Source organism: Ambystoma mexicanum, chromosome 5q (genome assembly GCF_040938575.1).
Source record: "Ambystoma mexicanum isolate Mex_15411 chromosome 5q, UKY_AmexF1_1, whole genome shotgun sequence".
NCBI lineage: Eukaryota > Metazoa > Chordata > Amphibia > Caudata > Ambystomatidae > Ambystoma > Ambystoma mexicanum.
Window position 1 is genome coordinate 1,335,426,645 of NC_090933.1, and position 25,176 is coordinate 1,335,451,820.

General features: G+C 50.4%; 1 protein-coding gene across 3 annotated transcripts in view; it reads right to left on the reverse strand.

Annotated features, from left to right (window-relative positions):
* The window catches only part of NHLRC3 (NHL repeat containing 3), a 257,537-nt gene that overhangs the window by 95,417 nt on the left and 136,944 nt on the right, over positions 1 to 25,176 (reverse strand). For all 3 annotated transcript variants that reach the window (XM_069621947.1, XM_069621945.1, XM_069621946.1), the window contains one exon: positions 233 to 324. In XM_069621947.1, coding sequence (XP_069478048.1) covers positions 233 to 324 — 92 coding nt within the window. The remainder of the gene's footprint in view (positions 1 to 232; positions 325 to 25,176) is intronic.

Below are 25,176 nucleotides of genomic sequence, written 5' to 3' on the forward strand. Positions count from 1 at the left end.
CCCAAGGACAGTGTCTGTAGAGCAGAAAAGCAAGATCTGTTTCCTGCATGCATGCTCCATTAGTGAAACAGGTTTTCCTTGTACTATATAAAACGCAAACACAGGATTTCAAAGTGAGTCATTGAAAATACATTTTAAAATGTACACACACAGTATTTAGTGATTTGAAATAGCAAGAAAGAGTAAACACGTTATGGAAAGTACTTCAATTTGTGTGAAGGAAATGTTTTACCCGTCCAACAGAGTCGACGGTAACGCTGTGCGGGATGTAGAACTGTGTGGGACCAGTGCCATTTTCTCCGTGCATCCACAACACATTGAAATCTAGGGATAAAATCCAGAAAGGTGCAAGTCAGTACTCTCCTTCCTTCATTTTACTGTACCATGGGGCATGCTGAAATAACTATTCAAATAGAATAAGTTAGGGATAGAATTCAGAGAGGAGCTAGTCAGTACTTTCCCTCCTGCCTTTTACTGTACCACGTGGCATGCTGAAATATCTATTCACATAGAATAAATACTGAATTATGCGAAAGCACAGCTACATTCTTTTTTTTTCAATGTAACATTTTATTGGCATTTATAAACAACAGAGGCTTCATTATTCTTTGTGACATGCTTTTGAGTGAAACATAGTAATCAAGAAAAAGAAAACATGCCTCAACTGAGGTAAAAAGAACAAAAAGACAAAACGAAAGGGGGGAAAAGAATGAGGGGTGAGTTCCGGGGTGGTCCAGGGGAGGGGTTGCGTCAGTCTCAGATCAAAGTTACAAGTTATGGGTGCTGTGGTTGCGATAGGGTAGGCAGCCATGTGCGCCGGTCCAGGGGGCCGCTAGGATGTTAGTCCATTTTAGTTAGCCAGCGGAGCGCTGGAGGTTGTCTGGCCACTCCCGGGAATCTTTCCACAAAGTCCAGCAATGGGCCCCAAGTGCTGTGGAACTTGTTTTGGTTGCCCAGGAGGATGGCAGTAATTTTCTCCGCTGCGGCGATGTCCCAGCATTTGACCCACCACACGTAGATTGCTGGGCCTTCCTGAAGTTTCCACAGCTTGGCGATTGAAATCTTGGTGGCAGTCAGTAGATGTATGCAGAGGTCCGCCAGGTTGCCGGTCATCGGGAACTGTCCTTCTCCCCTGTCTCCCAGTAGGACCATCCTGGGGTCCCGCGGTATTGATAGGCCTGTGATCTGTCGGATTTGCTCCAGGACCTCCCTCCAGAACTTCTCTGCCTTCGGGCATTACCAGAGGAGGTGAAACAACGTTCCTGTGTCCGTGCAGCCCCTCCAACAGTGTGGCGGGGTTGCATTTGTGAAGGATTTCTGGTGTCATGTACCACCTGTAACAGACCTTAATGGCTACCTCTTTGTTCCTTACGCATTTAGAGGTCTTGTGGGTTCTTCTCCAGATGCGCTCCTAGCTGGTCCCGTCTAGTTCTCGACCTAGGTCTCTCTCCCACCGTGTCATGTAGGGCTCCTTAGAGTCGGGTCTGCCCTGTCCAGCAGCCTGTACAGGGTGGAGATCTTCCCCCTGGGTGGGGTTGTCGTTAGCGTGAGCTCCAGTGCTGACAGTTCTCCTTGAGTCATGTGACAACCAATGACAGAGCTGGGTGTAGTGAAACCTCTCGGTTTCCAGTACCTGGAATTTTCTCTTGCAATCCTCGAAGGTGAGTAGAGTCTCCTTTGTAGAAGTCCGCTACGCGCTGCAGGCCGCCCTGCTTCCAATTAGAAAAAACGTTCTGCCCTTGGCCTGGGGTGAAGTCCGGGTTCTCCCAGATCAGAGAGAGTGGAGCCACTGTGCTCCTGCAGTTCCACCTCCTTGCCGCCTGTTTCCAGCTGCTTACCGTGTTCTTGGTGGTCAAGCGGGACCCAGCGTTAGGGGGATTTTCTGGGCCTGTGATGTGTGGGAGGGATCCCAGTGGGTACTGGCTCCAGTCCTCCTCCAGCTTTAGCCAGCGGGGCTTGTTGATGCCAGGTTGCCACATGAATGCCGCCGAGAGCTGGGCGGCTAGGCAGTAGCTTTCGACCTCAGGGACTCCCAGACCTCCGGACCCGGGGCTCCTAAGTAAGACTTTCCTGGTTACTCGAGGCTTCTTGCCCCCCCAAACAAATTTTAGCATATTTGCTTACATTTTCTGTTTGGCTTGTTTGGGTATTGCTACTGGGAGGGCTTGGCAGTGGTAGAGCAGTCTAGGGACCAAGTTCATCTTGAATGCTGTGATTATTCCTAGCCAGGATATTTCCTGATCTTGCCAGCGGGCCATATCCGACTGTAGGTCCTTCAGCAGGGGCGGGACGTTTAGTCTGTAGGTGCGTTCTGCTAGCTTCGGTAGGCGGACGCCTAGGTAATTTAAGTGAGATCTGGCCCATGGGATTGGGAGGCAGGCCACTATAGAGTCCAGCGTTGCTCTTGGAATGTTGATGCCCAGTGCTGTGGACTTCGTGAGGTTGATTGAGAACCCTGATGCTGACTTGAAGCTGCTTAGCTACTCCCATAGTGCAGTGAGGGATGTGCTTGGCTGTGTAAGTGTTAGCAGTACATTGTCGGCGTATAGGACCGCTTTGTAGGTATTGTCCTTGAATTTGAGGCCCAGGATTGCAGAGTTCTGCCGGATTCTGGAGGCGCACGGCTCCATTGACAGGGCGAAGACAAGAGGCGACAAGGGACAGCCTTGGCATGTGCCTCTAGTGATTTCGATTCTTGGGGATCTGTCGCCGTTGATCATCAGGGTTGTGGTGGGGTGCTGATAGTTAGCCATCATCCATTTCAAGAATTGCGGGACAATTCCGTAGTGACACAGTGTTTTCCTCATATAGCCCCAGTCCAGCATGTCGAACGCCTTGTGTGCGTCGAGCGAGGCCACCACTAGCTCTTCTCCAGTTCTACTGGCTGTCTCAATGATGTTTAAGGTGCGCCTGATGTTGTCCGAGGTGTTGCGCCCGGTGATTAAACAGGTTTGGTCCGGGTTAATAAGGTCTGGGAGGAGCCCGGCGAGCCTGTGTGCCAGTAACTTCGAGAAGATTTTGGAGTCTACATTCAGTATAGCAATTGGGCGGAATGACGCGCAGAGTTCTAGGTTTGCTCCTGGTTTTGGAATCAAAACTGACCGATTCCTCCATGGAGGGGCGGTGGAGCCAGTTTCGAGGAAGGAGTTGAAAAGTGAAGCTAGGTGGGGGGCCAGGATGTGGTTGTATTTCTTGTAAAATGGCACGGGCAGCCTGTCTGGGCCAGGAGGCGTGTTTTTCATGGAGCGGATCACTTCAGACACCTCCTCCGAGGATATAGGGTCTTTCAGGGTGTCCATCTGTGGGAGACGGGGTGGCCTTGGGATCGTGCTCAGGTAGGCGGCGTGTGCTGCCGCTTCCGTAGGGTTCCCTGACATTGCCTTCCTATGGTGCTCGGTCATGATGGTCATCTTTTCGGCCTCAGAGCAGCGTGGGGTCCCGCCTTGGTCCCGTAGGACTGCAATGTTGTTCCTGGTGTGTATTTTCTTGAGCTTATGCGCGAGTAGGCGGTTGGCTTTGTTGCTGTTCAGGTAATAGTACTGCTTCGTGTATGTCAACGCTCGGGCTGTACGGTCTGCCAGGTGCATTTCCAGGGCTACTTTAGCTTTGTGTAGCTCGTTCCATGACCTTGTTGATTGGCGTAGTTGGTGGTTTGCCTCTTTCTGTGCTACCTCCGTTTCCAGTCCTTCTGATTTTAGCTGGTGCCGGTGCCTGTGTGCTGCTGAACAGTTCATGGCGACCCCTCGGATTACTGGCTTCATGGCATCCCACACAATAGCCTCTGTAGGCCCTTTTTCCGCGTTCTCCGTGACGTAGTTAGTGAGGGCTTCCGACAACTCCTGGCTGTCTGCAGTGTCCATGAGGCGATAGTCCTGCAGCTTCCAGGCTCTGTGTCGCGGTGTTGGTAGGCCTTCCGTCTGGAGCTGACTATGAGTGGGGCGTGGTCAGAGATCACTCTCAGGCCGAAATGGATGTTCACGATGCTTGGGAACAGCAAGCTTGAGATGAGTAGAAGGACTATCCCGGAGAGAGCCCCGTGGACATGCAAAAAGAAAGTGTAGTCGCAAGTCTTGTCTTCGCCAGCCTCCAGGCGTCGATTGTCTCTGTCTCTCTTACGAATTCCACAAACCCCAGTGCCTTTGTGAAGTCTGTTCCAGTGGGCAGCAAGGTCTGTTAGGACAGTTTTTCTGAAGTCCAATTAAGGGCCTAGTAAAACCATTCTACTGAGGCAGTACAAGACCCCACTCTTAGTATAAGGCTGTACCACCTGAGTTCGGGGTAGTGTAGACAGAGCAGCCAGGCTTATCTTAGGAGGGAGAAAGGGCAGTAGATACAGTACAAGTGAACATTGTAATACAAATGATCCAAAGAAACACTGAAACACTATGTATTGTAAAAATAAAGGATTTATTTAAATACAGGTAGGCCCAGATAAATCTAGGGGTTAAGTACTAACACATTATATGAAATCACAATATAAAACACAACACTATACTTGAAAGCACCCAGGCCCAAGTATAAACCTTATTTGGAACACCTAACAGTAGTTCTAGGGAAGTCAAAACCTTGTTATACACATTTAGTAAAGGTCAAGCCTATTCTTTGGGAGTAAAAGACCCATGGTTACTTTTAGATTACTTTTGGTAATACAAGGACGGTGGGCCCTTCCAGTTGTACAGTGACTCTTGGAACAAATCACATAAACAGTCAACTGGACACTATACTTTTGGTGAATAGTGTAACACTTATTCTAGGTGCAGTAAAAACCTATAACTACTTTTGTCATAATACACAGTTATACCAGGTGAGTTAAACCTAAGGATGTAATGTACAATTACAGATGCTTTGGAAATTAGGCAACCCCAGATTGAGGTAAGCAATAACTCTGGTAACTTGTTTTGGATGGCACCCACCTAACACAAGGTAAGTAAAACCCACTTACTTTAACTTCACAATGAAAGGGAAAGTAAAACCCAATGTCACACTTTACTTAATATTTATTCTAGGTAGGCAACAACCTAATGTAGACTTATTAAGGACAGGCTAGCAGCAAGTCAGGGGAAGCAAGACCCAGTTAGGGAACACTCATACAGTTATCCTAACAGGACTAACCTGGTGATACCAACAGTTGGAGGACACTCATACAATTACCCTACAGGAATAATCTGGTGAAACCAACACATTACTTTTGTAAAGAGGCACAACCTAATCACAGAAGAGTAAAATACCTTCACATCTACTTTCTTTTAGACTGGTAAAACAGTGGCTAAGGAAGAAAAGATGTTAACCATACTTTTAAGAATAGTGCATCACACCTTCAAGATCAGTAAGAACTTTTGTAAATGTTCACTCTTAGAATTACAGTTACCAACCAACTAACTCTTTACAAGTAAGTAAAACACTTGATTTCTTTTCTAGGCAGAAGTCCCAATCCATTCAAAGTCTTTCCCTTAGAGCATGAGTGTTCTCAGTGGCAGAAGGGGGGTCACTAGGACTAGTGACCAACAGGCAGTGTTAGAATAAGTTCTTTAGTAGCAAAAGTCAGAGTTTCCTTAGGAAAACTGGCAAACAAGTGAATACTTTACTTCTAGGGTTAGAAGAGGGTCCAGGGGTTTCAAAGAAGACACCCCAGCAGGATTCTAGCAGTGGGACTGGGTGTACTGGACGAGGGACCTCCCAATCACAGAAAACACCCCAGGACTACACAGAAATCTCAACAGGCTTAAGGTAAGTATATAGCCAAGCCAACACAGTACCTCAGCAATGATGAAGAGATTGCAGCAGGAGAACTTCAGGGACTGCAGCCAAATACCCGGTCAGTGGATTCCTTGTCCTGGAGACTGAACACAAGACCTCAGAAGGGACTTTGCAGCAGGGATCGATGAAGAAGGCTCTAGGCAAGATTTCTCTCACGGCTGAATGCGGTTCTGCGGGTTTGGCGACTTTTCAAGGAGCACAGAAGAAGACAGAAAATCGCTGGTTGAATGCTCGTCGTTTAAAAGGTCCATGACTCTTGTGAGGGGACTTTTTGGACTCGATTCGTGTCTCTGGAGATAGACCAGGATGCCCACGAAGTTTCAGCGAGATTCGGAATTCGGAAGACCGTGCACCGCACAGTGGCTGGAGGTCCCAGGGTATTGGGGTATTGCAAGAACGCAAGGTCGCAGCAACCCGTGGGATGGCTCAAAATGCAGGTCGTCTTGAGTCTAGTGGATCACACCAGGCTCTGGGTTCGGGTCATTGTTTTTGGAGACCCCCAGGTCGATCGGAAGGAAGGGCTGCAGCAGGCTCCGGTTACACAGCAGACTCTCCGGTCGCTGGAAATCATTCCCGCCACTTTTCCTTCGTCATCCTCTTCGGTTTTATGTTCCAGTGGTCGACATGACTTCAGCTTCCAGGTTTCCAGTATTTATCAGGAACTGCAACACAACCTCTGCATTCTATCCTCGCATTTTGCAAGAAAGGGGCGGCTGGCTGTCCAATCAGGACAGCCAACCCCCCACTGGGATTTGGCCCAGTTGAAGGAAGACCTATGACGAAGGAAGGGGAAGGTTTTGTCTCCTGACTGGAGCCTGGGCGGCGGGTCCAGGGGACTCCCGCCAAAGACAAAACTCAAACAAAGGAATTTCCCGCCCTGGGTGTCAGGGGAAGGAACAAGAACCGACAAGAAACACTAAAATGGCAGAAAAAGAAGACAGGGGCCATTTTGGTAAAATGAGCACCCTTAGGTGCCTTTACTGCAGCTGTGATTACAGCAGTAAAGGTGCACCAAATTAGTAAAAGGGATCACTGCCACCAGCCATTACAGGTAAGCTTGTCACTGTAACAGAATTGTTACAGTTTAAATGTGAAAGGGGATACATTGTATCTCCCCAGCACTCCACATAAGGTGGGGGGTGCTGGTTTCACAGAATAAAATGTAAAAGGGATTCAACGATCCTTTCTACCCTTGGGAACTGTAGTTCACTCAAAGTTAGCACGAGAAAGTTAAATGGGGAGCCCCTAGGGCAACCCAGCAACAACAGGCACTTATTGCCAATAAGTTGTTAGACATGATAACTTTAAAAAGACACTATGGAGAGTCTTAAAAATGACACCCATAAAATGAGTTAACGACAGGTGAGTGTGGAAAAAGGTTCCCACTCACTGAGGTATTAATGAAAAATATCCCACTAGAAAAGCAAAAGGTTCTGCAGTTGAACCAGGAAAGGAAGATTTACCAGCTCTGTGGAAATCTTACCTAACAAGGTCTTGGGATGGTTGGGTCCGGGGTGAGGTTGAAGTCCCCTCCGATCAGTGGTTGGCCTTTGGCAAAGGACGATATGACTGGGAGGATCCTACGTAGGAAGCGCTCCTGGGCTTCGTTTGGGCAGTAGATTGCTATGATGGTTATTGGGAGCTCGAGCCAGTAGGCCTTTAATCATTAGGAACCTGCCCTCGGGGTCCCGTTTGACCATGACCTTTGTCAGTGCCGCTGATTGACTGAGCAGGACTGCCATCCCTCCCCTCTTCTGGCCAGAGGATGCGAAGTATCTTTTAGGGAACCTTTGGTATTTGACTCGCTGTTCGTCTGCGGCGAGGAGGTGGGTTTCTTGCAGAAAGTCTACATCCACCTCTAGCTGGTAGAGGCAGTGTTCCACAGACTTCCGTTTCCTGGGGGAGTTGAGGCCCTGGACATTCCAGGTGATCATGGTCAGGTTCTTAATGGATGACCCCATTTTGGTGTGGGCAGTTTGCAGCTAGTGGGCACCATCATGCTCCGCTTATTGCCTGCCTGTGCAGGCGGCTGCCAGGTGAGCTGGGACCTGTTTTGGGGGTTTGTCCCCCCTCGGTGGCCACTCTTCTAGTCCCCCCCATTAAAACAAAACTTGATCAACTGGGCCAGCCTTCGACCAACGGGGGCTCCGGCTGGGCCAATGCAATCCTTTGAGGATGAGACCCTTAGGCCTCTATTATGTGGTTGTGAAAGCTGTACGTGAGGTTGAAGTGTTCTTTCACTTAAAGAAGTCGGTGCGTGTCCAGTGTTAGTGGCTAGCGTCTGGTTTTTGGTGATGCTTGTTGGTTCCAGGGGAACCTGGGTGTCGGTGTCGCCCCACCTTAGCCGTCGTTGCTTGGGCGCTTGCCTTTGAGTGGGGGTCCCCAGATTCTTCGACAGCGCCTCTCCACCCGGGACCAGGACCGGTTAGAGTTCTGCCGGTCTACTTGGTCTGAGGGCACTTCCTTGTTGTTGGTTTCTCCACCTGCTGCTGGGTTCAGTAGTTTTTCGGCCTCGTGTAGTTTGAGTATGTGGCGGATTCTCCCATTCCAGGGGAAAATCAGGGCCCTGGGGAAGCCCCAATGGTATGATACGCCCTTTTCCCTCAGCCATTCCATCACTGGTTTCAGTGCTTTCCTTTTCAGGAGTGTGGTGGCGGCGAGATCTTGGTAAAGGGAGATTGAGGCATCCCTGAACTGTATTCGCGGGGAGCTCCTAGCCTCCAGCATGATCTCCTCCTTGACCTTCAAGTAGTGTACTCTGGAGCCGCTAGGGGGCGCCGAGATGTGCTGAAGTCCCTCCGCTGCTCGCTTTCCCAGGGCGGTAAAAAAAGGAGTCTGAGCCCCTCCAAAGTCCCCTGTGAAGAGGACCCGGCCCCCCGGAGGCTGTGCGGACCCTCCAGGCACCTGCAGGGTGAAATCCCGTTCGGAATCGGTAACAGGAAGCAGGAGTTCCAGCCCGGGTCGTCCAGCCAAGGAAGACGTCAGAGTGTGTCTCCCTGCAGCGGTTAGAGCTTCCCCCTGGGTGGAGGAGGGGCTTCTAGAATTTTCGGTGCAGCAGCCCAGGGGATCCAGAGTGGTCGTTGTCTGGGGGCCCATTCTCCTCACCCCCCTCCCAAAGATGTCGATGGAAGGAGTGCGACAGGGGCGAGGCGCGCCGTAGCTGAGCATGCTGTGAGTCTTCCGCTCAGAACTGGAGGCTCCTGTTCCGGTGCACTTGTGGGGCCCAGTCATCCGTGACACCTGGAAAGGTGGGTGCCTGAGACCTGAGTGGCCTCTGGAGGCCCTTGAAGCACAAAGAGGAGGAGACCCGGCAGGGGCGAGAGGCTGAGGAGCGGGGATTGATGGTGGCGAGGAGGGAACAGACTTCCCCTGAATGGGTTGGGAGAGACTGGCGGAGTGGTCTGATCCCAGTGAAGGAGCTCCAGAGGGGCGCTGCGTTGTGGCGGGGGAGGTCCCTCCACCCCTCGTAGCCCTTTTCGCCAGGTGATCTGGGATTTGAGTGGCAGGGTCTCCGGCAACTCCTTAGCTACTTGAGCCGCCCCGCCTGTTTTACCTTGATCCAGTAGCTGCCGCAGTCCTTATGTCCAGAGCCTGGTGGTCCTCTCAGAGAGCGGTGGTGGAGGTCTGAATCCGCCTGAAGTGTGTTATACAGGCAGTGGACGTTCCCGGAGACCGTAACCGCTCTGGGTCTGGGTTTTCACCCCAGGCGCCAATCACTTAGCCGCCACCCTGCACCATCACCCGCCCTCTGGTCACCCTTTGTCATCCTGGCTACTCTGATGTTCCCCCCCACTCTCCATTGACTCGTCTGATCTCAGCCTTGTATAGGGGGATTACTGGAGTGAAATAACCATAGCTGAACTGGAAGCGCTATAGGTTGTCCCCTCATACTGTCACATCGCCCATCATAGTGGTGTTCCTCCCCTACCAGCGTGGCCGCCTCTCCGTTTGCCCTTAACCGTAATCTCATTGTCTCTGAACTGAATCTTGAGGCGTGGGGGAAACATTGTGTCCCGTCCCTTGGTACAGGCGCCATCAAGAGTTTATGGTGGTTTCCTGGTTTTTCGCCTCTGCTTTGGGGGTCTTGTGTTTCACCGGATTCCTGCTATGGTCCTCTCTGGAGAACTATCGGGGGTTTTGGGGAGCCCTGGTGGGCACCCACTTCTCCACCCCCAATGGACTGGGCGAAATCCTTGCAGAGGTTCCGGCATGCTCCAGTGATGGCAAAGGATAACTGCACCTCGTCTGTCACTGCTCCTCCAGAAGAGATGGAATCCCAATCAATGAGTGGAACGATGGCGGCCCTGTTGGAGGAATTCCGAGGATTCAGGGCTGACATCAGTAGGAGACAGGACATGTTGTCAGTGGATGATCGAGTCCAAGCACTGGAAGCCAACCAATCCTCAGTCGACATCTTGGAGTCTCAACTTGATGCTCGTCTTTCAGAGTTGGAAAGGAGAGAAGAGAAGATTTCTCTTAAACTGGATGACTTGGAGAACAGAGAGCGCCGCTGCAATCTAAGATTTTTGGATGTTCCTGATTGAGATGGGGAGACGCCTGCGGACATTATTAAAATAGTGAATGCGGTTGTGAATAAGCTTTTTGATGAGGGGAATACTAGCGAGCCAACAATTGACAGAGCTCAGAGGGCCCTGATAGATCCTAGTGAAGTTTCAATATTACTCTGAGAAGGCCAAGATCTTGGAGCTATCACGGAAGAAGAGGCCCATTGAGTGGGAAGGATCAAAAATCTCAGTTTACCAGGATTTGTCAGCCCTCACTTTGTCGCGCAGGCGATTATGCAGCCCCTTAACGAAACGTCTCCAGTCTAGAAGTGTGAGATACAGATGGGGTCACCCTTTTTCTCTTTCGTTTGAAGTGGAAGGATAAAAGTACTCACTGGTTACTGAGGTGGATATGCAAAGAGTGTCCCAGGAACTCCTGGATGGCTGCGCTGCGAGGGATGGAGAACCGAATAGAGGTCAAGTTGTGTCAGAGCCAAGTAATGCAAATAAATTTGTAGAAAGGCACCGAATTCAGGGCCATAGGAAATTCAGAAAGATGGCCCCGCCCCCCCCCCCGGGCAGCCAGCTACCTGACCTCGCATTGTGTTCATAACGCTTTCAATATGTTCGATAGGGAAGGAGGTCTGGTTTTGGAGGTTCTCTCTCCCCAGGTTGTGGGGGAGATTACCCTTGTCTTTTGATCCCTTGCAAGGGTGCGTTGTCTTCTTTCCCTCTTTTGATGATTCTGGGGAGGGAGGTGGGAAAGAAAAGAAGATATGGTGCTAGAAGACTTGCTTCGTTATGTGGGGGGGACTCAGAATGTTGTGGGCTTTGATTGTTGTATGTCGCCCTGGTGAAGGTGACTCCTGGTGGCCTGGTCGTGCGTCAGGTTCAATGTCGCAGGTAATCCAGGCGCTCAGGAAAGAGGAGTGTTAGGGAGAATTCTCTCTTTAGGCTGAATTTCCTAACCTAGTGAGTCCCCCAGCAACTTTGCTGGATTTCTGGAGTTTGTTTTTTTCTCCTGCCAAGAGTGAGACTCTTTTTCTCCCACTCTTGGACATGATTTATGATGTTCCTTTGACTGCTAATGTGTTTTATGAGCTATGGGGTCCTTTACTCCATAGGGTCTCATGTGTTTTTACTATGTATGTTACACAGCACCCTCCGTGCAGCGACACAGGGGTGTCATAGTGACACCACACCATAGACTCCATACCCTGGGACTGACTACTGCCTCCCAGGGCATGTAAAGTCACCATTGGCTTTACTAGTCCAAAATTATTAACAGAAACCAGTACAAACCATCATATTGTGGACGTACTGGTCGGGGCAATTCGATTGCCCCGGGGTCTGTTAGTCGAGGGGACACGTCTCCGTCCCCCCTGATCAAGTTTTGGCTGGTGGCAGTGGATACTACTTTTTATATTCGACCGCAAATATATCTCTATGGGATTTTCCCATTGTTCGAGGCTACCAACTTTAATTATTTAATTCTCATAGCCTCAAACATACTGCCAGTTTATTTAATTAATATTAATTCGCCGGTTGGTATTTTTTGCCAGGACTTGATTCTAAAATGGCGTTTGGGTTCTCTTCTGTGACTCCAACCCAAGTCGAGCCCTTTGTTCCACTTTTTGGCGGGCTTCTCCACAGAAGACTCCAAAAGTGGTGCCACTCTGTCTGGGTACCACATGGGGTGTGGGAGGGGGTTTAGGCACCCTGGACTGAGTTACCTTGGTAACTCAAGTCACACTCTTGTGTGATTGGCCCAAGTGGTGAGCCGGCCGGCTCACCACTTACCATGTTTGATTGACAGCTAGGCTGAGTGAATGGGGGTATGCTGCATAAAAGCAGGGCTTTGGGGACTGGAACTTCAGAAGTCGCCACAGGACCTGAGAATCCGACGAGGGAGAAGCTGAGCCGACCTACCACGACGACACCACCGGTGGAGCCCTGCAGAACCGACTCACCACTTCCCGACGACAGAGAAGATCTCCCAGCTGGAGAGGCTTCTTCCCCTGACTGGTGGGCACAACCAGTTTACCTTCTTCTCTTCGCACCCCAGACCGGCATGTGGTCGAATTGCCCGTGCCAAGCACCCCGGCAACCGGATAGCCACTTACGACTGGACCGCGAATTACAGGACCGCTCCTTTTACCTGAGAAACTCTACGGCTGGTTTCTTCCCTGGCAGTGCAACAGACTCCTGTCTTCCTCCCCGACGAGATCTTCTCTTCCACCGGACGAAGCACAGACTTGCATCCGCTGCCAGGAACAACTGCCCCCGCTGGAGTATTCTCACCACTTTAAGGTACCGTGTCCGCCAGGCCTCCCTTTCTAAAGATTGCTACAAGGTCATTCTAATCCCTTAACCTTCTGGACTGGGCTGGCCGCCTTGACCCTCTAACTGGTCTCTTTCTTTGGTCCAACTCTTTTTGAACCTTTTCAAGACTTTTGTGCACTGCAACCATGTGACCTTGGACACATTTCGTTTTGATCCTCTTAAAGTGGATCCTGCCTACTGACTATATACTCACGGTGTTACTTTGCCTTCCTCTCTTGTTGTGTTCGTAATAAAAGTGTTGGGATCTGTTTCAATGTATTCTCTGCTTTTCTCTCCCTTTTTAAAACGAATTATTAGAGTGCCATCTACGTTAAGCGCTCACCGCTGTCTGAAAATAAGTGGGGCTTTACTTAAGACTTGTCTAGTATTGTTTTAAGGGAGTGTTTATCTTTTAGTGACCGTGTTTTTGGATTGCTTACTATTAGTGCCTGTGTGTTTTTCTAGATGTGGTTTTAAATAAATAATGATATCTCTTTTACACCAAGCTCTGGTCAGTGTTTACTTGTTCTATTGTGTTCTTTTGACCTATTGTGAATACTCTGTATACTGCCTAACTCTTCTTGAGGGAAGTCTGACTGCTCAGCCTCAGCTACCAAGTGAATCTGTGTGGTACAGACTGCTACCAAGTGGGTTTACTGCCAAACACCTGTAGTCCTAAATCTTTTTCAGTGGTCCCAGAGGGAACTGCACAGGTTTCCGCCTAACAAGGGGGTGGGGGTGGAGGTTTTTTTTTCTTCTGGGAATGTAGGGTATAACTGTTGCTATCAACCGTTTGGAGGCTAGGTCCACTGGAGAGGGAAAGATTTAGAGGGGAACATGGGAGTATTAGTTATGGAAGAGATCTTGGGGGTTTCTGTACTCCAAGTGAAGTAGACCGTCGATCTGACTCTCCTGATGGCTGATCCCGACTTTTTGTTGACTATGGGCTCAGTGAATACACGTGGTCTCAACTCGCCCCAGAAGCAATCTCTGGTAGTGGAAGAGTTTAATAGATTGAAGTTGGATTTTCTCTTTCTCCATGAAACCCACTGGTTGAGGGGTGGGGAACCATCTCTTACGGCTAGATTGATACAGAGGGTCTTTCACACGTCATGTCATGCCAAGAAGAGGGGGGGTAGCAATAGTGGCTGCGTCTAAGGCCCAGTTCACCCTGAAGGCCCAGTACAGAGACCCTGAGGCTCGATTTATCATGATTAAAGGGGAAGTGAGGGGTTCCAAGCTGACTCTAGTCTCCATATATGCCCCCAATGAAGCCCAAGATCGCTTTTGGTTGTAGATGAAGTCCAAAACTGTGTCTTTTATGGAGGGTGCCCTTGTGGTGGTAGGGGATTTTAATATGGTATTAGACCCGGATCGCGAAAGGAGGTCTGAGCGTCCTTATACGGACTCTCCGATGCAGAAACATCTAGCAGACTCGTTTCGAGACACCAATGACGAGCTGGGGCTTTGAGATTCTCATTCGGTCCGGGAGAGCCAAGTCCCTTTATTTACATATTTTTCTAAAAACTCATCGGTCATACTCTAGAATCGTCTACATTCTAGTTGACATGGCGCTCTGTGAGAGGATCATGAAAACGGAGGTGGAAGTAACACCGTGGTCAGACCATGACTTAGTTAAGGTCCAATTGGGTATGCCAAAGAGTGTCCCTGACCCAGGGAGGTGGACCTGCAACGATCTCCTGTTGAAAGATAAGGAGTTAAACCAGTCCATTCTTGCCTCAGTCAAGGAATTCTTTGTAATCAATGATGATGGGCAGGTGAGGACGGAGGGAGTTTGGTAGGCCTTTAAAGACACAACTAGGGGTGTTCTTATAGGGTTGGGGGCGGCGAGGAAGCGGGAGAGGCGTAGGGAGGAGAGACTTCTAAGGGACAAAATTGAGGCCTTGCGGTCGGGGGGTAAGCTCAGATCTCAGATGTTCCCAGGGAAGTGGGCTGAATTGCAGCAATTAAAGGCAAAACTCGCCTCCCTCTTAGTTGGGCAGATGGAGAGGAAACTCTCTTTCCTGAAGCAAAGATATATGGAGAAGGGGGAAAAGGCTGATAAAATCCTAGCCTGGAGGCTTCGTGAGTTAAGACATAGGAGGAGGGTGGATTTGCTTGCCCTTCCTGGGGGGGGGCAGTTATAGTGGAGACCCAGAGATTGCAGAACAGTTCCGTGTATATTACGAGTGCCTCTATACTTCCGAATATTGTGGGGATGGGGCGGATATAGATTGATTTCTGGTTTCCCCCGCCTCTCCCCTGAGAGGTCGGATCCCCTGGAGAGGCCGGTAACTCCTCAAGAAGTAATCGATACGATCAGCTCCATGAAATCGGGGACAGCTCCGGGAGATGATTGGTTTACAGTCTTCTTCTATAAATCCTTTTGTCTGGTCCTTGCTCCCTTCTTGGCTAAGCTATTCAATGTAGTCTTGGAATCAGACAGGCTCCCGCAATCAATGCTCTCAGCCCGTATTGTAGCCATCCCAAAGGAAGGGAAAGACCCAAGACAGTGTCAATCCTATCGGCCCATCTCTTTGCTCAACGCAGATGTGAAAATATTAGAGAAGCTCCTGGCTAACAGGTTGGCCCCGCTCCTCCCATCGTTGGTGCATGGGGATCAAGTGGGCTTCATTCCTGGGAGGCGGGGGGGGGGACAATATTAGGAAAACTCTGGACTTAATGCACGAAGTGGCAGCTACAGGTGAGGAGGCCTATCTGTTATCCTTGGACTTGGAGAAAGCCTTCGACCGGGTCGAGTGGGCTTACATGGGCAAGGTCCTGCAGAGGATGGGGTTAGGAGTAGGTTTTGTAGGTGGATTTCGGTGCTTTATAATGGTCCTATGTCCAAAGTGGCAGTGAATGAGACAGTTTCACCCTCTTTTTTGCTTTCCAGGGGGACCTGTCAGGGATGCCCGATTTCGCCCCTCCTCTATGCGCTGGCGTTGGAGCCCTTGGCGATAGCCATAAGGGAGCATCAGGGGATTAAAGGTGTTCGCTGTGGGGACCTCGAGTTCAAGCTCTCCCTATTTGCAGACGATGTCCTTGCGTACTTGACCAACCTCCAGACATCGCTTCCGAGCCTCTTGGCCTTGATCCGCGAGTTCGGCAGCTTTTCGGGACTGAAGACTAACCCAGGGAAGTTATCCCTGATGCCAATAGGCAGAGTCGAAGCGGTAGTTGAGGGGAGGGAGTCATGGGGAGGTATTAGAGTCGAGCACAAAGCTACACCCTACCTGGGGATTCTCCTATCGAGAGACTAGTCTAGCCTCTTCGAAGCAAACTATCCTCCTGTCCTTGCTAAGATTAAGTCTGACTTGTTTCGCTGGGCCCCCTTGACACTCTCGTAGTTTGGCTGAATGGTGTCAGTTAAAATGAACATTTTGCTAGACTCTTAGCCATTCCAAGGTCTTTCTTCAGATCCATCCATTTAGAGGTCCGGCGCTTCATATGGAAAAGGAAAAAATGAAGGGTTAAGTTTGAGACCCTGATACTCCCGAAAACGCATGGGGGTTTGGTCTTCCAGACTTCAGGCTTTACCACAAGGCCGCTCAACTAAGAGTGATGTTGGAGCACTCGAGAGATGATCTGAGGACCTACTGGTCTTATATAGAAGATGTGCAGGTTCACCCCAAGAAGGTGAGAGATCTCTTGTGGTCTCCTGCCAAGGACCTCCCGCATAAAATTAGGAATCACACGACCTTATCGGTGTTATGGGAATTGTGGAAGGACGATAGGGAAAATGCGGCTCTCTGCTCCTCTTGTGCCAGTGAGACTCACTAAAATGTACCCGGGGGTGGTCCCGGACTGTCCGAGGGGGTGCAGCCAAGGAGGTACGTGTGGTGGGAGTGTACGGTTATACGAAAGTATTGGGAAGACCTCTGGAGTTGGATTGACGAGATAACGGGGGCTCTCTGCCCCTTCTCCTCCCTTGAATTCCTCTTTGGCGTCCCCCTGGACAAGCTCTCGCCTCCACTGCCCGGGGTAGTTCAAGCCATGCACCGAGCAGGGAGACTGGCTTTAGCACAAAAGTGGAAAAGTGTTTTGGCTCTGGGAAAATCGGACTGGAAGGCGTAGCTTTGGGCGATCTTTACATACGAGAAACTCTCTACATTGACTCACGATACCATGAATTCTTTCCTGCAGGACTGGATGGTGGTCTTGCTCCATGAGAGCTGTGAATCGATGAGACTATGAACCCTTGTGAATTGGACTGATACCTATTATGTGTGTATTCTTCAGTAGCAGTCATTAGATTTCCTCTGAATGTTTGAGCCTAATGTGTCAGTTGCTGTGGCGCATTGTTCCTGAAGCGCGTGGCCTTTGAGACTCCATTAATATGTGCAATCGGTTGTTTCTAGAGTTGGGGGGGGTGGGCGAGGGTGGGGGCGTTCCTGATTGGAATGGTGGGGTAGCTATTGTTGGTCTGATGGTTTTATATTGCTTTGTTGGCCGGAAAACTTTAAATAAAATATAAATGGGACGTAGTGTACTCTTGCCAGGACGTCCGGCGGGGCCGAGGCGTTGGATTTAACTCTAGCTCTGTGGACCCTATCTAGCACCGGGGGGATGGGGGGGAGTCGTCCGGCAGGGTGATTATGAAGCGGAAAAGATCGCTCACATAATGCTCGAGGTCCGCCTCTGGAATGGATGTGGGAATCCCTCTCAGGCGAATGTTGTTGCGGCGGGAGCGGTTCTCTGTGTCCTCCTGCTTGAGTTGGAGTGCTTCGCAGCGGGCTTCAAGTCCGCTCAGCCCGTCTGCCCCCTTCTCAATTTCATAGCTGTGCTCACCCAGGGTGGTCTCCGCGGCATTGTTCTTGTCTCTAGTTCCCCCACTCTCGTTTCGAGTGCTGTGATGGTGCTCTTTACCTCCTCGTGCCCTTCTGAAATTCTTTGGTCAATGCTGCTAGGAGGTCCTGGAGGTCAGACTTCGTGACCACCTGAGTCGGGCCTTCCCGGGCTGGTTCTGCGTGCATGCTCCCAGCTTTGGTTTCCTCTAGTTCTAGGCGGTCCCCCCTCCTGGATCTGTCTGTTGCAGGGGGGATATGAGAGTAGCTATGTCTGCTTGCTTCGCTGGTTTTTTCAACATGATGGTTGTAGGTCCGAGTCTCCGGCTGAGGTGTGATGTGCTGAGGTTGCAGCGTAGAGATTTGGGTTCGGTCCAGCAGTCTCGGGCTTAGGGATGAGGGGAGCTGTGACTGCTTTGGCTGCACGGACTCTGGGTCACTCCAGCGTGAAGGGGGAAGCGGGGTGCGTGGGACGGCAGTAGTGGCTTCCCCACCAAGGATTTTATTGTCCCGTGGGCCCAGCTCCTGGTTTGACTATGGGGTGTGACCTGGTGTTCGCCAGAGGTTAGCCGCTTTGAGGCTTGGGTGTAGCAGGTGGTGTCTGCCGTCTCTGAGGGTGCCTCTGGGGGCGCGCAAGTGCCTTGTGCCTGACCGGCTTTTGCCTGGCTTTTGCTCCGGTGATGGGTGTTGGTGCGAGGGGTCGGGCCCTCAGTGGTCTCTTGGTCAGGTGGTGTTGTGATTCAGCACCTGGTCCTGTGGGGGGCCCCCGGGAGAGTTGTTGACCGGGAGGTTCCGTGGCCCGGCTTCCGGGACTGGCTGTGAGAGGCCACCAGGGGTTTTCTGGTGGTTGGATGCTCTGGGTTTTAGGGTGGTGGTCCCAACCTCTGGGGGTGTGAGGGTGCTTTGCTGCGGTGCAAATTGTTCCCTTTGGTGGCTTTGTTCTGGCAGTAACTCCTCACCCCCAGTGGTCTGTCGTGCGGCGGCCCAAGCCCCTGCTGAGATAGGGGGCCGTACTGAGGGATGGTTCTAGAGCTTGCTTGGGCTCTGGTTCGGCGGTAGGTGTCGGGATGGGGGCTAGGAGGTAGTCGCAGTGGGCCGCCTCGCGGCTCGTGTGCGGTTATTTTGTGGTGGAGGGCTTCCAGGGCCCCTGTTGTGCTCAGTGGATTCAGAGTTGTTGCTCCCCTTGGGGAGGGAGTTTTGTGGGGGGATCCGGTTTTGGACCAGCGTAGTTGGGAGGAAACGGTCCAGGGCTGCTCTCACCGTCTCTATGTTGTGCCTCCTCGCAGAGTTCACAGCATTGTTGCCGGTCCACTGGGCCGCGCTGTGGCTGACTGTTGCTGGCCGCTGGTTGCTGCAGGTCTGTGTTGGCCTGCGAGCTGTGCTGTGTCGGGGGGTTCGAGGTGCCACCGCCTGCCAGGAGCGGGGGCTTGCCGGGTCTGACTCCTTGGCGGCTTTATTGAGGTGGTGGGCTGTGCTGAGGAGAGGCTCAGGGGCTTGCTAGGCACTGGGTGTCAGAAAGAGTCCCGCGTTATGGATGCCAGTGCTGGTCTGTGTTGAAGAGGCCACGGGGCTTGCCTGGCGGTGGGTGTCGGAAGGGGGGCTTGCGGCTCCGATGGGAGGCAGGAGCTCCGCGAGGGGTCCGGCCTTGATCCAGCGTGGAGGGGAGGAAGGGATTCAGGGCTGCCCTCGCTCTAACGTACCTTCCAAGGTTGCGGCGCCGGGTCCGGCTCGTCGCTGCGGACCACCTGCAGTTGCGAGCCGTGCTGTATGCTGCTGTGGGCTGCCGAGTTTGCAGAGGAGAATACGACTAGTAAGATGTAATGGAGGCTGTCTTTTACATGCATAGTGAGATATGTGTTTGTTCCCCAATGTGAAGCTGCCCAGGTCATGACGATAGGGAGGCTGGTGGCCATTCTTTTTCCTTTCTTTAAATTTAGTTTTAATTATTTTTCCTGTGCTTGCACCGACTCCCCGCTCGCTCAAAGCGTGGGCCGTGCGATTTCAAGGGGCTCCTCTTCTCTGAGGGAGATACAGCATATAGAGGTGCAAGTATTCAGCGTGGGAGTCCGCAGTTTACCATGGGGTGCCGTCCTCATGTTGATACGTTCTTGAGTATTGCTTTCAGTGCTGTTTTCGGTGCGGGGCCCTCAAAGGCGATTTCCCCTGCCGCCTCTGCGCGGTCTGTGGTTTGAGCTCTACTTTCCTCCACTCCACTAGAGGCTCCGATGGCAGTAAAAGTGGAGCGCGTCTCAGAGGGTCTGAGGAGGGCAAGATATATTGGGCCTCATTACACGGTAAGGGATTACCGGCACCAGTAATCCCTAGGGGGGCTCAAATGGGAATGGGGAATGGTTACCGGAATGGGGACTTACCGGTCCCGCCAAGGTCAGAATGACCTGGTAAGTCCCCATTCTGGGAGCAAGGACCCGGAATGCGGTAAGGGGGTAGCCATGGCGCTAATAGCTGCATGGCTACCGCCTACCGTGTAATGAGGCCCAGTGTCTATGCGGGCACACTTGTATTGCTGGTTCTGAGGAGCACTGCTATGGCTGTACCCCTTTTGTAGATACCTTCAGGGAGGGTTCTTATTTGGCACTGAGCGTGGTGTGATAAGGAATGCTGTGTGTTACAAGTTAAGGGCGCAGTGTTCGCGCTACGCATGGTTAGTTTCTGCTGTGCCAGTTTTATTGTAGAGCCCGGTTTCGCTTCACAGGCGCAGTGGGACGGGGCGCGTTAATGTATCCTCCGAGACAGGCTGATGTGTACTTTTGAGGTAGCGGATGGTTTAAGGAGGAAGTAATAGACCTCTGTCGGCATGTAAGACTAATGGTGAAGGCTGATGTCAGTAGTGATTTCCACTCGATGGTAGCATTGCAGTATAAGAGCGCAGCAGTGCCCTGTGATCAGTACTTTCTACCAGAGAGGTGTACCACATAGAGCGGGACTCAGAGCGTGTGGGTGGGGAAGAGATCCTAATGCATTCTTCCCTCCGGGCGCCTTGCAATTATTTCATGCCCTTCCAATCTCCTTACCGGCGGTGCTGGAGAAGTCGAGCGGGGAGAGCCCTTCTTTTTAATACCATAGCTTTCAATGAGGAAAGTAATTGTGTTTTGATTCTTATAATCTGTGTCTTTCTTAGACCTTTTGAAAGTTACTAAAGCGCCATTTTGCTCCCACTTCAGGGGAGCCTAACTTGTTCAGAAACTTATTGGTTTAGTATTGTAGCATATTGGTGTGCGATATTGAGCTGCTTCTTGCTAGTGGAATGTTTTCTAACTAAATGTGTAAATAAATGTATATTCTTTTACCAAGTAACCTTGACTAAGTGTTTGTCTGAACTACTGTGATTGCAAGTCCTTTGTGTAACATCTTGTACTGCTCACATCCCTCTTGAGGTATGTCTGGCTGCTCAGCCACTGCTACCACATAACTGTGTAGTACAGGCTTGTACCAAAAGTGAGATTGTGCTTACACATGTAGTCTTAATTGTGTGTAGTGTTCCCAAAGGGTACTGCATGTAATTCTGCCTAACAATGCCCAGCAACCTTCACTACAGATTTCACTGTGACCTTTGCAGGGTTCACTCCAGGCTCCAGGACTACGTGCAAGATGTCTCTCTCCCACTCCCCCCTTCCATTAGGTTTGTTGCATGCTTGGGAATCTTCACTCCAGGTTCCAGGACTCCATGCAAGATTTCTCTACCCACCCCCCTCTCCCATTAGGTTTGTTGCATGCTTGGGAACCTTCACTCCAGGTTCCAGGTCTCTCTGCAATATTTCTCCCCTTCTCTCCCCCTCTCCCATTAAGTTTATTGCATGCTTGGGAACCTTCACTCCAGGTTCCAGGTCTCTCTGCAATATTTCTCCCCTTCTCTCCCCCTCTCCCATTAAGTTTATTGCATGCTTGGTAACCTTCACTCAAGGTCCCTTCACTCCAGGCTCCAGGGCTCCATGCAAGATTCCTTTCTCTCCCCCTCCCCCATTTGGTTTATTGCAGGCTTGGGAACCTTCACTCCAGGTTCCTTTGCTGAAGGTTCCATGCCTTCATGCAAGATTTCTGTCTCCCACCCCTCTCCCATTAGGTTTGTTGCATGCTTGGGAAGCTTCACTCCAGGTTCCAGGGCTACGTGCACAATTTCTCTCTCCCTCTCCCATTGGGTGTGTTGCATGCTTGAGAACCTTCACTCCAGGTTCCAGGACTTCTTGCAAGATTTCTCTCTTTCTCCTCCCCTCTTCCATTAGGTTTGTTGCATGCTGGGGAACCTTCACGCCAGGTTCCAGTATTCTGTATAATATTTCACACTCTGAAGGTTTATTGCACACTTTTCCGTGCAGAATTTCCCTCTCATAATATTTGCATTCTTAATAATATTCAGTCCAAGTGCAACATTTATTTCTCACATTAGGTTAGTTGCTATTTAGAATCTTCACTTCAGGTTGCCGTACAACATTTGTCCCTTCAGCTGCATTTTTATGGCATCGACCTTTACTGTGCAGTGATTCCAGTGACTTCTCAAATAGTCCTTGGAAAGCCTGGACGTCTCCCTTCCTTGGGATCCCTGCTGCGCTCACCACTCTGGCAGTGCTAGCTTCTCGTATGATTCACCTGATGGGTTACTATTCTCCAGGTGTCTCCTCACAGTCTGGTGTTCCTTCTGTTGCTCAACACGCACTGAACATCAATGATCTTCTCTCAGTCGAGCAGATCTTCCCTCTTGGGCATCTGTTTTCTCTCTCCAGACCTGCGACAGACCTGCTCCTTTGACTGAACACAAAAGACAGACTACAAAGGTGTCTCCTTTCCTCGTGTGATGAAGACACTTCACAATATCTGCTTTTGATTCCGGAGGAGAAATCCAAGTAATCTTTGGAAGCAAATATATCATCTTTACTGTTGAAGAAAGTGTTTATATTTTTCACCCTAAAGCAGTGGTCTTCAAACTGTGGAGCCTGCCACCCCGGGGGATAGGGGGTAACTGAGAATGTCTGGGTGGGGGGTGCATGAAGACCTTCCATAGAGGGGTAGGGGACAACTGCTTTTAATTGGACATAAACATATATGGCATTTTGGGGGCTTTCATTAAAATATGTATAAGCAAGTGAGTCATAGAATCAGATTTTAGAGACCGCTGCTCTATGGACAACTGGGTATGAAAGTCACAATGATGCACAAGATGCTATGCCATCACCCTCTATCGTAAGCCAATCAGAGGCCTAATGTAAGCGTGTACATCCTGAAATCCCCCTCTATCTGGAGTCAGAGGCCTGATGTAAACATGTACATCCTGCAATCACCCTCTATCTGGAGTCAAGCAGAGTCTTGATGTAAGTGTGTACATCCTGCACTCACCCTCTATCTGGAGTCAGAGGCCTGATGTAAGCGTGTACATCCTGCAATCACCCTCTATCTGGAGTCAATCAGAGGCTTGATGTAAGTGTGTACATCCTGCAATCACCCTCTATCTGGAGTCAGAGGCCTGATGTAAGCGTGTACATCCTGCAATCACCCTCTATCTGGAGTCAATCAGAGGCCTGATGTAAGCATGTACATCCTGCAATCACCCTCTATCTGGAGTCAGAGGCCTGATCTGGGAATCTTCGCTCCAGGTTCCAGGACTCCATGCAAGATTTCTCTCCCCACCCCCCTCTCCCATTAGGTTTGTTGCATGCTTGGGAACCTTCACTCCAGGTTCCAGGACTCTCTGCAATATTTCTCCCCTTCTCTCCCCCTCTCCCATTAAGTTTATTGCATGCTTGGTAACCTTCACTCAAGGTTCCTTCACTCCAGGCTCCAGGGCTCCATGCAAGATTCCTTTCTCTCCCGCTCCCCCATTTGGTTTATTGATGTAAGCGTGTACATCCTGCAATCATCCTCTATCTGGAGTCAGAGGCCTAATGTAAGCGTGTACATCCTGCAATCACCCTCTATCTGGAGTCAATCAGAGACCTGATGTAAGCGTGTACATCCTGCAATCACCCTCTATCTGGAGTCAATCAGAGGCTTGATGTAAGCGTGTACATCCTGCAATCATCCTCTATCTGGAGTCAGAGGCCTAATGTAAGCGTGTACATCCTGCAATTACCCTCTATCTGGAGTCAATCAGAGACCTGATGTAAGCGTGTACATCCTGCAATCACCCCCTATCTGGAGTCAATCAGAGACCTGATGTAAGCGTGTACATCCTGCAATCACCCTCTATCTGGAGTCAATCAGAGACCTGATGTAAGCGTGTACATCCTGCAATCACCCCCTATCTGGAGTCAGAGACCTGATGTAAGCGTGTACATCCTGCAATCACCCTCTATCTGGAGTCAGAGGCCTGATGTAAGCGTGTACATCCTGCAATCACCCTCTATCTGGAGTCAATCAGAGACCTGATGTAAGCGTGTACATCCTGCAATCCCCCTCTATCTGGAGTCTGAGGCCTGATGTAAGCGTGTACATCATGCAATCATCCTCTATCTGGAGTCAGAGACCTGATGTAAGCGTGTACATCCTGCAATCACCCTCTATCTGGAGTCAATCAGAGACCTGATGTAAGCGTGTATATCCTGCAATCACCCTCTATCTGGAGTCAGAGGCCTAATGTAAGCGTGTACATCCTGCAATCATCCTCTATCTGGAGTAAGAGGCTTGATGTAAGCGTGTACATCCTGCAATCATCCTCTATCTGGAGTCAGAGGCCTAATGTAAGCGTGTACATCCTGCAATCACCCTCTATCTGGAGTCAGAGACCTGATGTAAGCATGTACATCCTGCAATCACCCCCTATCTGGAGTCAATCAGAGACCTGATGTAAGCGTGTACATCCTGCAATCACCCTCTATCTGGAGTCAATCAGAGACCTGATGTAAGCGTGTACATCCTGCAATCACCCCCGATCTGGAGTCAATCAGAGACCTGATGTAAGCGTGTACATCCTGCAATCACCCTATCACCCTCTATCTGGAGTCAGAGGCCTGATGTAAGCGTGTACATCCTGCAATCACCCTCTATCTGGAGTCAATCAGAGACCTGATGTAAGCGTGTACATCCTGCAATCCCCCTCCATCTGGAGTCAGAGGCCTGATGTAAGCGTGTACATCCTGCAATCACCCTCTATCTGGAGTCAATCAGAGACCTGATGTAAGCGTGTACATCCTGCAATCCCCCTCTATCTGGAGTCAGAGGCCTGATGTAAGTGTGTACATCCTGCAATCACCCTCTATCTGGAGTCAATCAGAGACCTGATGTAAGCGTGTACATCCTGCAATCACCCTCTATTTGGAGTCAGAGGTTTGATGTAAGCGTGTACATCCTGCAATCACCCTCTATATGGAGTCAGAGGCCTGATGTAAGCGTGTACATCCTGCAATCCCCCTCTATCTGGAGTCAGAGACCTGATGTAAGCGTGTACATCCTGCAATCACCCTCTATCTGGAGTCAATCAGAGGCCTGATGTAAGCATGTACATCCTGCAATCACCCTCTATCTGGAGTCTGAGGCCTGATGTAAGCGTGTACATCCTGCAATCACCCTCTATCTGGAGTCAATCAGAGGCCTGATGTAGGCGTGTACATCCTGCAATCACCCTCTATCTGGAGTCAGAGGCCTGATGTAAGCATGTACATCCTGCAATCACCCTCTATCTGGAGTCAATCAGAGACCTGATGTAAGCGTGTACATCCTGCAATCACCCTCTGTCTGGAGTCAGAGGCTTGATGTAAGCGTGTACATCCTGCAATCACCCTCTATATGGAGTCAGAGACCTGATGTAAGCGTGTACATCCTGCAATCACCCTCTATCTGGAGTCAGAGACCTGATG